We start from the raw sequence: 15,897 nt of genomic DNA, 5'->3' as shown, positions 1-15,897 counted from the left end.
AGAGGCATCAAGTGTTTCCCAGTGAACCCTGGTGCTCGCAGCATTGATGGATTTGCTCAATTCACCGTCACATCAAACAGGAGCTTGTACTGCTCTGGGAGAGGGACTGTGCACAATAACAACGGGTGGGAATTGGGAATCAGTCTCCTCACCATTATGTACCTTTGCTCCATGTTGTGGAGTCCAGGCCTCTCGTACAACTTTTACAGGCCTTCTGCCCATCATGTCCATGCCAGCCATCAAACACTGATCTATTCTCGTCCTATTTCCAGCAATTGGTCCATAGCCTTGGTCGCTGTGGCGTTTTAAATGTTCATCTGAATACTTCTTAATGTAGTGAGGGTCCCCGTCTCGACCACCCTTCCAGGCAGCGAGTTCCAAATTCCCACCACTCTCTGGGTGAAAAAACCTTTCCTCAAATTCCCTCTAAATCGCTCGGCACCCCTTAGCTCAAATCTCTGCCCCCTGGTTATTGACCCCTCTACTAAGGGGGAAAGTTTCTTCCTGACTACTCTATCCATGTCCCTCATAATTTTGTACCTTCTCTACTCGAAGGAAAACAATCCCAGCCTCTCTGTATAGCTGAAACTCCTCTCCAGCCCAGGCAACCTCCTGGTGAATCTCCTCTGCACCCTGTCCAGTGCAATTACATCCTTCCTATAGGGACCAGAACTGCACATCGTACTCTAGCTGTGGCCTAACCAGTGTTTTATACAGCTCCATCAGAACCTCTCAACCCATGCCCAGCAGTGTTGAGGCAACAATTGCCCAGGGCTGGGTGTTGAACAGAGTGAATATCGAATGGGCCTCTCAACTTACAGTGAGCCTGCGGGAAAAGTAACATTTCCCCTCCTACTACTCCTCACATACACCCTGCCACACCCCATCCCCAACCTTCCCTAAATACACACTCCAGGTTATTCTACCCTGGCTGTTTTGTGAGGGAGGGATGATTCACACTCCGCAAGGTATCTCGGATCGATAGGGCTCCCGGCTGTTTTAGTTCCAGCTAACTGAAACAAATTACTTCAAAATAAAACTTTTGTTTACTGAGCAGTTAGTCATAGTTTGAGTCTAACGTAGCTAAAGCAAGTTCCATCCTGGAACAGGAACATTAATAAATAGACTGGCAGAGTTTGATTGGCTGGATTACACTCCTCGGGGACTGAGAAAATTCTTAAAGATGTTGATTAAACATGTAATCTTGTTAGTGACAGCACCCAGGTCAATCCTGTCCCTCAACTATGAATGAAATGAAAATGAAAATCGCTTTGAAAGCAGACCAAGGCAGGCCAGCAGCACGGTTCAATTCCCGTACCAGCCTCCCCGAACAGGCGCCGAAATGTGGTGACTAGGGGCTTTTCACAGTAACTTCATTGAAGCCTACTTGTGACAATAAGCGATTTTCATTTCATTTATTGTCACGAGTAGGCTGCAATGAAGTTACTGTGAAAAGCCCCTAGTCTCCACATTCCGGCACCTGTTCGGGGAGGCTGGTACAGGAATTGAACCGTGCTGCTGGCCTGCCTTGGTCTGCTTTAAAAGCCAGTGATTTAGCCCAGTGTGCTAAACCAGTATTATAACATATCGATATGTCCCAGGAAGCGTGATTGGACAGAAACACTGAGGTGATATCTGTCTGAGTGAGCTTTGCTGTAAGAGCCTCTCTGTTTACTGAACAGGTTCATGGAGTGAGTGCTGGTAGGTAGCTAACACCCCAGAGAGTGTTTATTACTATTTAGAGCTGACGGTAGTGTTGCTAAATGTACACAAAGGTGTGTGTGTGTGTGTGTGTGTGTGTGTGTGTGTGTGTGTGTGAGAGAGAGAGAAGCTTCTGGAATGTGTATTAATTGGCAATGATAACAGATGGTTGTCATGGTTGCATTTAAAACAGGAATGTGTGACGTGGGGATTAGTCGAGTGGTTAATTGAAGTTTTTGAATTTCCTTGAAACGCGACATGTTGCGACTATGCTTGCTGCAGGTGACCCTTAACCTGTGTCAGAATGAGGGGTCTGGAGTGGGGTGAGCTGTGCGTGTACAGTAATACCAGCTGATCTTTCAATCCCCCGCAGATGTGCTTACAGAACCACCAGGGTTCTTTTCATGTTGAGGACACTTGGAGCTTTACCCCACAGCTCCGATTTCCTTCACGCCATTGGCAGTCATGTCTTCAACTGCTCGGACCCCAAGCTCTGGAATTCACCCACACTAACAGTCTCCACTTCTCCGCATTTATCCCATTCCCTTGAGAATGATCTGCAGTTTAGACCTGTCCCTGCTGGGGACAAGGGAAACTTGCTGACTGCCAGGGAGGATTGGGATATTGACTCTATGTTGCATCATGGCCTTGCCTGTCCTCTGCTGGAATGTGATTGCATAGGAGGATCCCACCGTTTGCTACTCGCACCCTGAGATTGCATCATACACACGTCATAGGATGGAGTGAGTCACAGGCAGATCATGAGCTAAAAATATCTACTTCCTAATGCATTTGGGCACTGGACATACTGTCCCCCGCTGGACATACCGTCCCCCGCCGGACACACCGTATCCCGCTGGACATACCGTCCCCCGCTGGACATACTGTCCCCCGCTGGACATACCGTCCCCCGCTGGACATGCCGCCCCCCGCTGGACATACCGTCCCCCGCTGGACATACTGTCCCCCGCTGGACATACTGTCCCCCGCTGGACATACTGTCCCCCGCTGGACATACTGTCCCCCGCTGGACATACCGTCCCCCGCTGGACATACCGTCCCCCGCTGGACATACCGTCTCCCGCTGGAAATACCGTCCCCCGCTGGACATACCGTCTCCCGCTGGACATACCGTCCCCCGCTGGACATGCCGTCTCCCGCTGGACATTCCGTCTCCCGCTGGACATGCCGTCCCCCGCTGGACACGCCGCCCCCCGCTGGACACACCGCCCCCCGCTGGACGTACCGCCCCCCGCTGGACGTACCGTCCCCCGCTGGACGTACCGCCCCCCGCTGGACACACCGCCCCCCGCTGGACACACCGCCCCCCGCTGGACACACCGCCCCCCCGCTGGACACACCGCCCCCCGCTGGACACACCGCCCCCCGCTGGACACACCGCCCCCCGCTGGACACACCGTCCCCCGCCGGACATACCGTCCCCCGCCGGACACACCGTCTCCCGCCGGACATACCGTCCCCCGCCGGACATACCGTCCCCCGCCGGACACACCGTCCCCCGCCGGACACACCGTCCCCCGCCGGACACACCGTCTCCCGCCGGACATACCGTCCCCCGCCGGACATACCGTCCCCCGCTGGACATGCCGCGCCCCGCTGGACATGCCGCCCCCCGCTGGACATACCGTCCCCCGCTGGACATACTGTCCCCCGCTGGACATACTGTCCCCCGCTGGACATACCGTCCCCCGCTGGACATACCGTCTCCCGCTGGACATACCGCTCCCCTGCTGGACGTACCGTCTCCCGCTGGACGTACCGTCCCCCGCTGGACATACCGTCTCCCGCTGGACATACCGTCTCCCGCTGGACGTGCCGCCCCCCGCTGGACGTACCGTCCCCCGCTGGACGTGCCGTCTCCCGCTGGACGTGCCGTCTCCCGCTGGACATACCGTCTCCCGCTGGACATACCGCTCCCCCGCTGGACATACCGTCTCCCGCTGGACATACCGCTCCCCCGCTGGACATACCGTCTCCCGCTGGACATACCGTCTCCCGCTGGACATACCGCTCCCCTGCTGGACGTACCGTCCCCCGCTGGACATACCGTCTCCCGCTGGACGTGCCGCCCCCCCGCTGGACGTACCGTCCCCGCTGGACGTGCCGTCCCCCGCTGGACGTGCCGTCCCCCGCTGGACGTGCCGTCCCCCGCTGGACGTGCCGTCCCCCGCTGGACGTGCCGTCTCCCGCTGGACGTGCCGTCTCCCGCTGGACGTGCCGTCTCCCGCTGGACGTGCCGACTCCCGCTGGACGTGCCGTCCCCCGCTGGACGTGCCGTCCCCCGCTGGACACACTGTCTCCCACTGGACATGGGCTTAGTGGCCACAATGAAGCCAAAGCACGGACATTTTTTTTCTTTTTAAAAATAACTTTGCACGTCAGCGGCTTTCATTTCAGAAGCACCTTTCATGTTCTCAGAACGTCCAAAGGTGTTTCACAGGCAATGAAATACTTTAGAAACGTAGTCACTGTTGGATAATCACTGTTGTAATGTGGGAAACACAGCAACCAATTTACTCACAGCAAATGCCCACACACGGCAACATGAGAATGAGCACATAATCTGTTTGAGGTGTCAATCAATTCCACTTTCCAGCCCCATTGCCCTGGATTTCCTTAGTTATTTTGTTATATTTTATTTTTTCAAAAAATATACTCTATTCATAAAATATGTAAAAGTACATTCTGTCTGTGTGGAGTTTGCACGATCTCCCTGTGTGGGTGCTCCGGTTTCCTCCCATTGTCCACAATGTACAGGTTAGGTGGATTGGCCATGATCAACGTGCGAGATTACGGGGACAGGACGGGGAAATGGTCCTTGATTTGCTGCTTTTTCGGAGGGCCAGTGCAAACCCAGTGGGCAGAATGGCCTTCTGCACTGGAGGGATTCTATGGATAGGAATTAAAATTTGTTAAAATAAATGCAGGGTAGTTCAATTTCTTTCAGTACAGTATGTGACACTCTGGGGTACCTCTCTACACTTGCGATTACCGGTTCTATTTACAGTGTACATTTACATTTTATGTCAAACATTCCCTTTTACAGACTGTTCGAGGGGTTCAGCAGTTTCCCACCCCTCAGAGTACATTGGCTGAAAGACCTTAGTCAGCGACCTTTCCCCATTGCACCTCTGCGGCCACTGACCCAAGCTTGAGTGCGCCCCTCAACCTGTATTCCTGCACCTTGGAATATCTCAGTCTGCCAGTCTGCAACACTCAGTCATGGACAACTCTTTGCGCTGGAAGACCAGCAAGTTTCAGGCAGATCAAAGAGTGTCTTTCACCGAGTGGATGATCCTCCAGCAGCGGTTGATGTTTGTCTCTGTGTGTGTCCTCCTGGGAACAGAGACCTGCTCTGTCACAGAGCTGCTCAGGATGAAACTCGACAAAAACCACTCCGTCTGTCTCCAGACCAGCTTTGTAAAAGCACATCCCAGAAGGAGGCAAGTGTGCTCCCTTCCTCACTGCAGCCACTTGCTGAGCAGTGTGCAGAGGTGATGGGTCTCTGGGCATGCAGGAAGGATCTGACCGCCTGCTCGGGAAAACATTCCGCGGGATCCACTGTCTCCTTTTCCTGCAGGGCCTTGAGGACACGACAGACGCAGACAACCACCTGATGGAATTGTAGTCACTGGTGTTTTTATGCACCATAGAATCTTAGCATTTACAGTGCAGAAGGAGGCCTTTTGGCCCATCGAATCTGCACCGACCCCCATCCCCGTAACCCCAGTTTACCTTTTTTGGACACGAAGGGCAATTTAGCATAGCCAGTCCACCTAACCTGCACATCTTTGGACTGTGGGAGTAAACCGGAGCACCCGGAGGAAACCTGCGCAGACACGAGGAGAACGTGCAGACTCTGCACAGACAGTCACCCGAGGCCGGAATCAAACCCGGGTCCCTGGAGCTGTGAAGCAAAAGTGCTAACCACTGTGCTATCGCGCTGCCCCCCCCCCCCCCCCGATCTGATTTCCCGTAGCCTCTGTTGGCCTCTGCTTGCTACATGGTCAAGTAATGTCTTGATTTAAAAATTCTCGTCCATGTTTTCAAATCCCTCCACGGGCTCGCCCCTCCCTATCTCTGTAATCACCTCCGGCCTCACAAAGCTCCCAAGAAATCGGCATTCCTCTTGAGCATCCGATTCTAATCACGGCACCATTGCTGGCTCTGACTTTGGTTATCTCCGTCCCAAACATTGCAATCCATTCCCCACACCTCTCTGTGTCTCTCTCTACCTGACCGTGCTCCTTTAACATACTCCTTCAGATCCACCTCTGTGAGAAAAAGGTTGGCCTCTGCCCTAATATCTCCTTGTGTAACTCGGTCTCACACTTTGTTTTATAATGTTCCTGGGGACGTTTCATTAAGGCGCTTTATATAAATGTACGTTGTTGTCTGACTGAGAGATTCAAGTCAGATGAGGCACAATTTCATGTCTTGATACAAATTGAACTCAAAATTGTGACTATCGTTATTTTAGACCTTTTTATATGATTAGTTTCAAATAAACATTTTAATTAATTTTGAAGCTAAACTCTCTTGTCCTTGTGACCTGATGATCTTTATTTTCATACGTTGGGTTATTGGGATAAAATGTCTCATTAGAGCGAGTGGATGAAATAGAAACCACCATGGCTTTTAGAAGATGATAAAGATTTGAAAAATAAACACTTTATAAAGATGGGATGAAACATCGATGGCTGGATTAAATTGGATATCAGATTGCCACTGTCTCTCTGGTATGATTGATGGTTTGTGCTGTGGGAACCTGCTCTGTGTTGGGCATTTCTGGGTGTGTCGTGTCTCTGGATCCCCACTCTGCCAAGCCAGTCAACAGCTTTGCTCGACCCCTTCAATATGCAGTTCTGCCCTGACGCTCAGGCCCTATAGTCTCTGCAGCTCCCTTGGTGACAGTGTTCCTCCCAGACTCACTGCAATGTTCCACCCATCTCTCCCGCTCTTTATTTTTTATTTTTTAAATTTAGAGTACCGATTATTTTTTTCCCCCAATTAAGGGGAAATTTGGCGTGGCCAATCTACCTCATCTTTGGGTTGTGGGGGTGATACCCACGCAGACACAGGGAGAATGTGCAAACTCCACACGGACAGTGACCCAGGCCCGGAATTCGAACTCTGGTCCTCAGCGCTGTAGTCCCAGTGCTAAATACTGCGCCATATGCCGCCCCTCCTGCTGTTTAGTACAGTCGGTGATCACTTCCCTTACTTGGTTTTCAATGGGGACATTTTCTTTGTCAATGAACCTATTTGATTTCTTCATACAAGGCCCAGCATTCCGGGTGTTAAAGGACATGGAGGCATATTCTGGCAGAGTTGTGACTAGCAGATGTTGGATTTTGCTTTGAGCGTTTTTTTAGTGCATTCAGAGTTTCCCGCGTGGGTTTTGTGTGCATGGGTGCATGTCGGCCGACGCTGCGCGCACAGCTTGTCACTGACCTCTATCCCCTGCCAGATGAACCTCTCAGTGGCCCGCTCTCGGTGATCCTGGTCCCTTGCAAGTCTTCCATTCATCTGGAGAACCGGGGGCGCTTCTTTGAGCCCCGTGCTGGGCCGGAGAATCGGCGCAACCGCACCACGATGCCCCGACGCGCGATTCTCCAAAGAGGGCTGAGAATCGGCACTATTTGCCGCCGAGCCGGCCGCGGACTGCTGGAACTGGTGGGGCCGCCGATTTTCCGGCCCGAATGTGCCGAGCGGCCGCTCCGATACAACCGAGTCCCGCCGGCGCCGTTCATCCCTGGTCGCTGCTAGCGGGAACTCTGCAGGAGCAGTCGGGAGGCGGCCTGTGTGGTGGGGGGTGGGGGCCTCGGGCCTCCAATCGTGTCTGGCCCACGATCGGGACCCACCGATCGACGCACCGCGCACCCCCCCCCCCCCACCGACCAGGTTGGCGTGGCGCCCATTTGGCACCACGTAAGGAGGCTGGAGTGGCGTGAATCCTACGTAACCAGGCCTGGTTCGTGCCGTCGTGAAATGCGACGGCGCAAAATCTTGGACATGGTAAGCCACGTTGGATATGTTCCGGGAAAATCACGTTTAACTAACTTGCTGGAGTTTTTTTTGAAGAGGTAACAGAGGGTGATGAAGGTGATGCAGAGAACTGAAGTAATTCCGTTTGGTCGAAAGAAATGAAGAGACAATATAAAATAGGGATGTAACTAAAGGGGGAACAGGAGCCGGGAACAGGAGCTGAGGGTGTATCAGTGCCAAAGTCATTGAAGGTGGCAGGACCGGTGGAGAGGGCAGTTACTGAAACTCATCCTGGCCTTTATTCACAGACACATCACACGGACCTGTTACACACACCGAATGATAACTTATCCAGTCATTATTATATTGGGGTGTTGATGGTGCTTCAGTGCCTCTGATATACCCCGGCAGGTCCTGAGACTATGAAAGGTACTTTAAACAATGAATCTTTCTTGCCTTTTGGAGCCAGTACAGATGCGACGTGCTGAGTGGCTCACTGCTGATTTATCTGGTGCGCTCTCTAATTTGTTTTGCCTCTCACTTGAGCCCTTTACTCTCCTGGGCTGAAAGTTTGTATTTTAGGTTGTAAAATGGTTGAGCTGACTTTGCCTTTTCAGACACAGGTCAGTGTGTCCTGCCCCGTGAGGATGGAGCTTCTCACTCTGTCAGTAATCTGTGTGTGTAACTGAGCTCCTCTGGGTGGGAGAGGGGGCAAATGGCAGACATTGCGGTTCACCAGCCTTGCCCATTGAGAGCCGTCTCTCCATCTCCTCTCCTCAACCTCTTTTCCCTCCTCCCTCACAGCATTGTTTTATTTTCAGGGGTGTAACCCATACGCACAGACTGGTCGCAGCAAGTTGCAGAGCCAGAGAGTGAGCCTCAACCAGCAGATTATAAAAGCGATGCGACTACGAGCTGGGGCAGAGAATCTACTGCGGTAAGTCCTGTCTGTGAATAAACCCTCGTCCCCTCTCTCAGAGACCTCCACCCGCCTCGGTGCCCCCCTCTCTCTCGGTGTCCTACACCCCCCCCTTCTCGATGCCTCCCTCTCGTGTTCTCTCTCGCTCCCGTGCGTGCTCTCTCTCTCTCTCTCTCTCACTCTCACTCTCTCTCTCTCACTCTGGACACTATGTAAGTTTCTGCGCGGAAACTACCGGTCACGCTGTGCCCGATAAGCGGTGCAGCACAACACGATCGGTAATTCTCCCACTTCCGGGATCTACCCAGCTCTCCACGCAGGATCACTTTCTGGAAAATCTGCATATTAGAGTGACACAGCTAGTCTCTAATACACGTTCCCGAGATCTACCCGAGGCGTTGGGATCTAACCCTTTTGCCGGGAGACCTCTGGCGAGCACCATTCAGTGCTGTCTGCACAAAGGGGGACTAGACGGAACGGCACTCGTTCGGTTCTCCCAGGGGATCAGAGACCCCAGCTGAATGCACTCTGGACAGGGTGGTGGCCTGGCAGTGCCACCTGGGTGCCAAGTTGCCAGCTAATCTCACGCTACAGGACTGTAGATCACACCCTTTATGTGACATTTGTGGCAGGTTTTGCTGGGAGTTTCTGGCAGGTTCCCCACCACAATCTAACCACAGTTAGCCATTTTTGGGGGGCCCAGGGAGTTTACCGCCGGTTCAGCCCACATTTAGTATTCTTTTCATCGCTGGGAAGCTGAACTGACCGGCCAGACCGCTTCTTCCCAGATTGGGCCACCATTTTGAAAGAGTGCTCGGATCGCTGTGGGTTTGAGGGACACCCACATTCCCCACTCACTGGCAATATCAACCCCCACACATATGGACATTACGCTCCCCACACCCCCCCAGTGAGGAAACCCCACTATGGGGGTTTCTGAGGACACCCCACTCTTCAGACCCCCTCCCAATCTCCCAGAGGCCCCTACATAGCTGCTCTGCCCCACCCCCCTCCTTTCATGGGAATGGCCACCCCCCCTTGAGCCCTGACCAGTGGCACTGCCACCTGGGCAACCTGATATTGCCACCCTGGGAGTGCTCCTGCTGGCTTTGTGGTGCCACCTGGGTGCAAGGATAGCAGTGCCAAGATCCAGAGGCAGGGCCAGGGGGCCATCCTGCCCTGCCCCTGACCACCCAGGGGTCTCCAATGGCCCGGGAGACCCCCTGGGTGCCGTTCCACTTGGTCCATGTTTGTGTGGAACAGCACTGATCGGCGCCCGGCTGGGATCTCCCTGGGGAGGCCGCTATATTGTGGGTTTTAACCCTACAGCCTGGTCCTGCCCATTGTGTGGGCGGGGTTCTGGCTGGGCCGCCTTGCGGGATTTGGGTAGCTCCCGGAAGACATCATGACTGCCACGGGAGGCACCCCTCTTTTTTTTTTGTCTCACTCTTTTTCTCTCTCTCCTCTCTCTTTCTATCAATTTTTCTCTCTCTCTCTATTTCTCCTTTTTTCTCCTCACTTTCTCAGTCTCTCTTTCTCTCTCTGCCTCTGTGTGTGTGTGTGTGTGTCTCTCTCTCTCTCTCTCTCTCCGTGCTCCAATACTTTGAGTTCTGTCTGACTCAGTGAGTGCCAATCCCAGTCCATGGTATCTGTCCAGTGATGTTCTGTACTTTTCAATTCAAAGAGGTGCAGAGTTTGTGCCGACAGAGAGAACACTCGGTTCTCAAGCTGCTCACACTCTGTCCCATTGTTCAGCTCGAATCCAGGCAGCCAATGTTCCCACCACCTCAGTCCCTAGCTGCACTCTGCCAACCAGCAGGTAGAAAGGAGCAAATGGCAGCCTTTAAATCTCCGGATACTGTCGCTCAAAGCTAATCTCCAGGGGAGAGTGGGGCTCTCACGATGAGCTCCCTGCATTACAATTCCTTTCTCGTTCCCTGTTTGGCTTTAGGGATGGGCTATCATTGGCTACAGTTCCACAGGGAACTTTCCCCACACCTATCCCTTGTTATAGAAACGCATTTCATTATTTCTTGGTTATTCTCAATGCCCTGCAAAATATTCCATCCTCTGTAACCCTTTGTGTAAAAAATTAAGTAGGATTTAAAGCTTTTGCTGCGGTCAGCTGTTTCTCAGAGTGGAAACTCTGTGGATGCTGAAAATCTGAAATAAGAACCCAAAATACTCGATGTGATACTTCTTCGGAAACTATCGTCTTTTCCCACAGAGCTGTCTGAGTCCAGCTCACTGACAGCCGGACTTCCTGCTCGTGATCACTGTCCAGTGATCCCTGGGTTAGAGAGAGGGGAAATCAGCCAGGGTTCCTGCTCCTGATCACTGTCCAGTGATCCCTGGGTTAGAGAGAGCGAGGGGAAATCAGCCAGGGTTCCTGCTCCTGATCACTGTCCAGTGATCCCTGGGTTAGAGAGAGGGGAAATCAGCCAGGGTTCCTGCTCGTGATCACTGTCCAGTGATCCCTGGGTTAGAGAGAGCGAGGGGAAATCAGCCAGGGTTCCTGCTCGTGATCACTGTCCAGTGATCCCTGGGTTAGAGAGAGGGGAAATCAGCCAGGGTTCCTGCTCCTGATCACTGTCCAGTGATCCCTGGGTTAGAGAGAGAGAGGAAATCAGCCAGGGTTCCTGCTCCTGATCACTGTCCAGTGATCCCTGAGTTAAGGAGAGAGAGAGGAAATCAGCCAGGGTTCCTGCTCCTGATCACTGTCCAGTGATCCCTGGGTTAGAGAGAGAGAGGAAATCAGCCAGGGTTCCTGCTCCTGATCACTGTCCAGTGATCCCTGGGTTGGAGAGAGAGAGAGGGGAAGTCAGCCAGGGTTCCTGCTCCTGATCACTGCCCAGTGATCCCTGGGTTAGAGAGAGAGGGGAAATCAGTCAGGGTTCCTGCTCCTGATCACTGTATTAATAACCTTCTGAAAATCCAAATATGCCACGTCCATCGATTCTTTGTCAGTAACATCTTCAAAAAACTCCCAAGTTTGTCAAATGTGATTTCCCATTCGTGACTCCGTGCTGACTCTGCCCAATCAGATTGTGATTGTCCAAAGTGTCCATTTATCACAGGTTCCAGCATTTTCCCTACAACTGATGTGCGGCTAACAGGCCTGTAGTCCCGTTTCTCTCTCCCTCCCTTAAACAGTGGGGTGACATTTGATACCTTCCAATCTTCAGGAACCATTCCAGAATCTATAGAATTTTGGAAGATGATCACCAATGCATCCACTATCTCCATAGCAACCTCTTTCAATTTAGGGATTTAGACCATCTGCTCCTGGGGACTTATCAACTTTCAGTCCATTAATTTCTCCAATACAACCTTATTTATATTAATTTCCATCAACTCCTCAATCCCCGAGTCCCTTTGATAATAGAATCCCGACAGTGCTGAATTGAGTCTGCACCAATCCTCTGAAAGAGCACTGCACCTTATCCTAACAACCCCTTAACCTAACCTACACATCCCTGGACAATAAGGGGCAATTGATCATGTCCAATCCACCAAACCTGCACATTTTTGGACTGTGGGAGACTGTGAAAGAAACCGGAACACCCGGAGAAAACCCACACAGCCACATAGAAAATAGAAGCAGCAGGCCATTCGGCCCTTCAAGCCTGTTCCACCATTGATTATGGTCATGGCTGATCATCAAGTTCAATACCCTGATACCACCTTCTTCCCAAATCCCTTCAGCCCCAAGAGCTATATCTAATATCTAATTTGTTTCTGAAATTACACAATGTTTTGGCCTCAACTACTTTCTGTGGTAGTGAATTCCACAGATTCACCACTCTCTGGGTGAAGAAAGTTCTCCTCACCTCAGTCCTAAAAGGTTTACCCCATATCCTCAAACTGTGACCCCCTAGTTCTGGACTCCCCACCATCGGGAACATTCTGAATCTACCCGGTCTAATCCTGTTCGAATTTTGTAAGTTTCTGAGATCCCCTCACTCTTCTAAACATCAATGAATATAATCCTAACTGAGTTAGTCTCTCCTTGTGTGACAGTCCCGCCATCCCAGGAATCAGCCTGGTAAACCTTGGCTGCACTCCCTCCATAGGAACATCCTTCCTCAGATAAGGACCACAAAACTGGACACAATACTCCAGGTGTGGCCTCACCAATGCCCAGGGAGGAAGTGCAAACTGCACACAGTCACCCGAAGCCGGAATTGAACCCGGATCTCTGGCGCTGAGAGGCAGCTTTGCTAACCACTGTCCCACCGTGCTGCCCCATCGATCTCGACATCTGGGAGATTTCCTGTATCTTCCTTCGTGAAAACAGATTCAGTGTAATGATGAAGATTGTCTGCCATGTCTCTGTTCTCCACCATTGTGAATTCTCCTGACTCGGCCTGTGATAGACCCACATTGGTCTGAGCCAAACATTTCGGGCGGAATTCTCTACTCCCCACGTGGCGTGGGAGAATCGTGGGACGGCCTCCCGACATTTTTTTACGACCCCCCCCCCCCCCCCGGTTGCTGCTGCTGCCAGCCTATTTGCCCACCGTTCTGCTAGGAAGTCCAGGAAAGGCTGCCACCGCCTAAAGAACCCCTGTACTGATCCCCTCAGGGCAAATTTCACCCTCTCCAATTTGACGAACCCTGCCATATCCGACATCCAGGCCTCCACGCTTGGGGGCCTCGCATCCTTCCATTGAGCAAAATCCTCCGCCGGGCTACTAGGGACGCAAAGGCCAGAACACCGGCCTCTTTCGCCTCCTGCACTCCCGGCTCCACTGCAACCCCAAAAATTGCGAGTCCCTATCCTGGCTTGACCCTGGATCCTACCACCCTCGACATCGTCCTTGCTACCCCTTTCCAAAATTCCCCCAGCGCTGGGCATGCCTAGAACATATGGGCATGGTTCACTGGGCTCCCCGAGCACCTAGCACACCTGTCTTCACCCCCGAAAAATCTACTCATCCTCGTCCCAGTCATGTGGGCCCTATGTAGCACCTTGAACTGTATGAGGCTAAGCCTCGCACAAGAAGAGGAGGAATTCACTCTTTCCAGGGCAGCCGCCCACGTCCCCTCCTCAATCTCCTCACCCAGCTCCTCTTCCCATTTACCCTTCAGCTCCTCCACCGAGGCCTCGTCTACCTCCTGCATGACGTGGTACATGTCCAAAATCCTTCCTCCTCCAACCCACACCCCCGAGAGCACCCTGTCCCGTACCCCACATGGGGGCACCAAGGGGAACCCCTCCACCTGCCGCCTGGCCAACGCCCTAACCTGCATGTACCTAAACATGTTCCCGGGGGGGGAGCCCAAACTTCCCCTCTAACTCCCCCAGGCTCGCAAACCTCCCATCCACAAACAGGTCCCTCAACCTCCTAATACCTACCCTGTGCCAGCCAAGAAATCTCTCTTTTATTTTAATCACATACAATCTTTAACTTCCTTTGTCAGCCACGTTTGACTGATTGTTTTTGGGTTTGGCACCTTGAAGGAATGTATATGAGCTGTAAGCTGGTTAATAGTTCTTTAAAGGTGGACTGTGCCTGGGAGAATCAGAGAGCGTTCAGGAGCTGCAAACATCCCCAAAATCTACTCCACTAGAGGGGAAATGGAAAGAGAGGATTGGTAATTAAACTACAAAGGACATCATGATTAGAAAGGAGAATCAATATTAGCGAGTCTGTGTGACGCACACACAGCCCCTCCCAGATCAAAACCCCACATGGCTAAATCAGAGCAGCCAGTTAAATAGCAAACAAACACAACTCCAGAGTCTAACAAGTCAGCAGATCATTGGCACTAGCCCATGTCTGGAAGTTTACAAAAGGTCTTCCTTCGTCTATCAGGCATCGCACCTAAAATCCATCACTGGACAGAAAATCACCCACAGAAGGATAATTAGCAAAATAAAACTAATTGAAGGTGGCAGGGCATGTTGAGAGAGCAGTTACTAAAGCAAGTGGCATACTCGACTTTCATAAGAACATTGAGTACAAGACTAAGGAGGTCCTGTTGAACTTGTATAAGATACCAGTTAGGCCTCATCTGGAGAACTGCATCCTGTCCTGGGCGCCATACTTTAGGAAGGATTTGCAGGCATCGGAATGAGTGCAGACGAGACTCTCGAGAATGATTCCAGGGACAAACAACTGTAGCTATGAGGAGAGATTGGGTCTGTTTTTGTTGTAGAAAAGAAGGCTGAGAGGAGACTTGATGGAGGGATAGGGATCCTGGGGGTGTGGACAGGATAATTAGTGAGAAACTTCCCACTCCGGAGCACATCAAGAACTAGAGGGCACAGATTCAAAATAATGGCCAAAAGGAGCAGGAAAGATGTGAGGAAAGGTTTTTTCACCCAGAGGGTGTTTGGAATCTGGAACAAACTTCCTGAGAGAGTGATGGAGGCAGGTTCGATCAAAGTATTCAAAAGAGAATTGGATTGCTCTCTGAGAATAAATAATGTGCATGGATACGGGACTACGGCAGGGGAGTGGACCTAGGTGGAATGCTCTTTCAGAGAGACAGTACTGACTCGATGGGCCGAATGGCCTCTTCCTGCACTGCAAAGATTCTCTGATTCTTTTTGATGTTCTATGGCAAGGGCCCGTTGACACTCACTCACACCTGTGAATTGTGCTGCCTGGGTGAAGTGGGGAGGATTTGGAATCTGTACCTCGGTGAGCGACGGGAAGGTAGGGGTGGGGAGAGAGTGGGATGTCGATCTTGCTATTATTATATCTGGAGCAGGCTGAGGGCTCGACATGATGGTCTTTGTCTTACAGAGCGACTGACAACAGCAAGGTTCGCGATATGGTGATGCTGGAACTGTGTTTTGTCAACTCCAACTTACAGCTGTTGAAGGAGGAGCTCGAAGGGTTAAACGGCTCTGTTGAAGTTTATCAGAATGAAAAGTGAGTTCCCAAACTACGCCACATTTATAAAGTTCCCCCTGCTGGCGATTGCTGCTATTTTCTCCATGATCCTCACCCCCATTTCCATTTGGGGGGGAGGGGGACGGTGGGGATGGGTGGGGGAGGGGGACGGTGGGGATGGGTGGGGGAGGGGGACGGTGGGGATGGGTGGGGGAGGGGGACGGTGGGGATGGGTGGGGGAGGGGGACGGTGGGGATGGGTGGGGGAGGGGGACGGTGGGGATGGGTGGGGAGGGGGACGGTGGGGATGGGTGGGGGGGGGTGTGGGGGAGGGGGACGGTGGGGATGGGAGGGGGATGGTGGGGATGGGAGGGGGACGGTGGGGGAGGGGGACGGTGGGGATGGGAGGGGGACGGTGGGGATG

The 15,897-nt window shown here is 52.3% G+C and overlaps 1 protein-coding gene across 1 annotated transcript in view; it reads left to right on the top strand.

The window, feature by feature from the left end:
- The window catches only part of LOC119972010 (rhophilin-2-like), a 48,646-nt gene that overhangs the window by 9,827 nt on the left and 22,922 nt on the right, over positions 1-15,897 (top strand). Inside the window, exons 2-3 of the mRNA XM_038808433.1 lie at positions 8,532-8,647; positions 15,385-15,513. Coding sequence (XP_038664361.1) covers positions 8,532-8,647; positions 15,385-15,513 — 245 coding nt within the window. The remainder of the gene's footprint in view (positions 1-8,531; positions 8,648-15,384; positions 15,514-15,897) is intronic.

Source organism: Scyliorhinus canicula, chromosome 9 (assembly GCF_902713615.1).
Source record: "Scyliorhinus canicula chromosome 9, sScyCan1.1, whole genome shotgun sequence".
Lineage (NCBI taxonomy): Eukaryota > Metazoa > Chordata > Chondrichthyes > Carcharhiniformes > Scyliorhinidae > Scyliorhinus > Scyliorhinus canicula.
The sequence above is the reverse complement of the archived record's forward strand: the minus strand, read 5'-3'. Positions and strand labels throughout refer to the sequence as shown.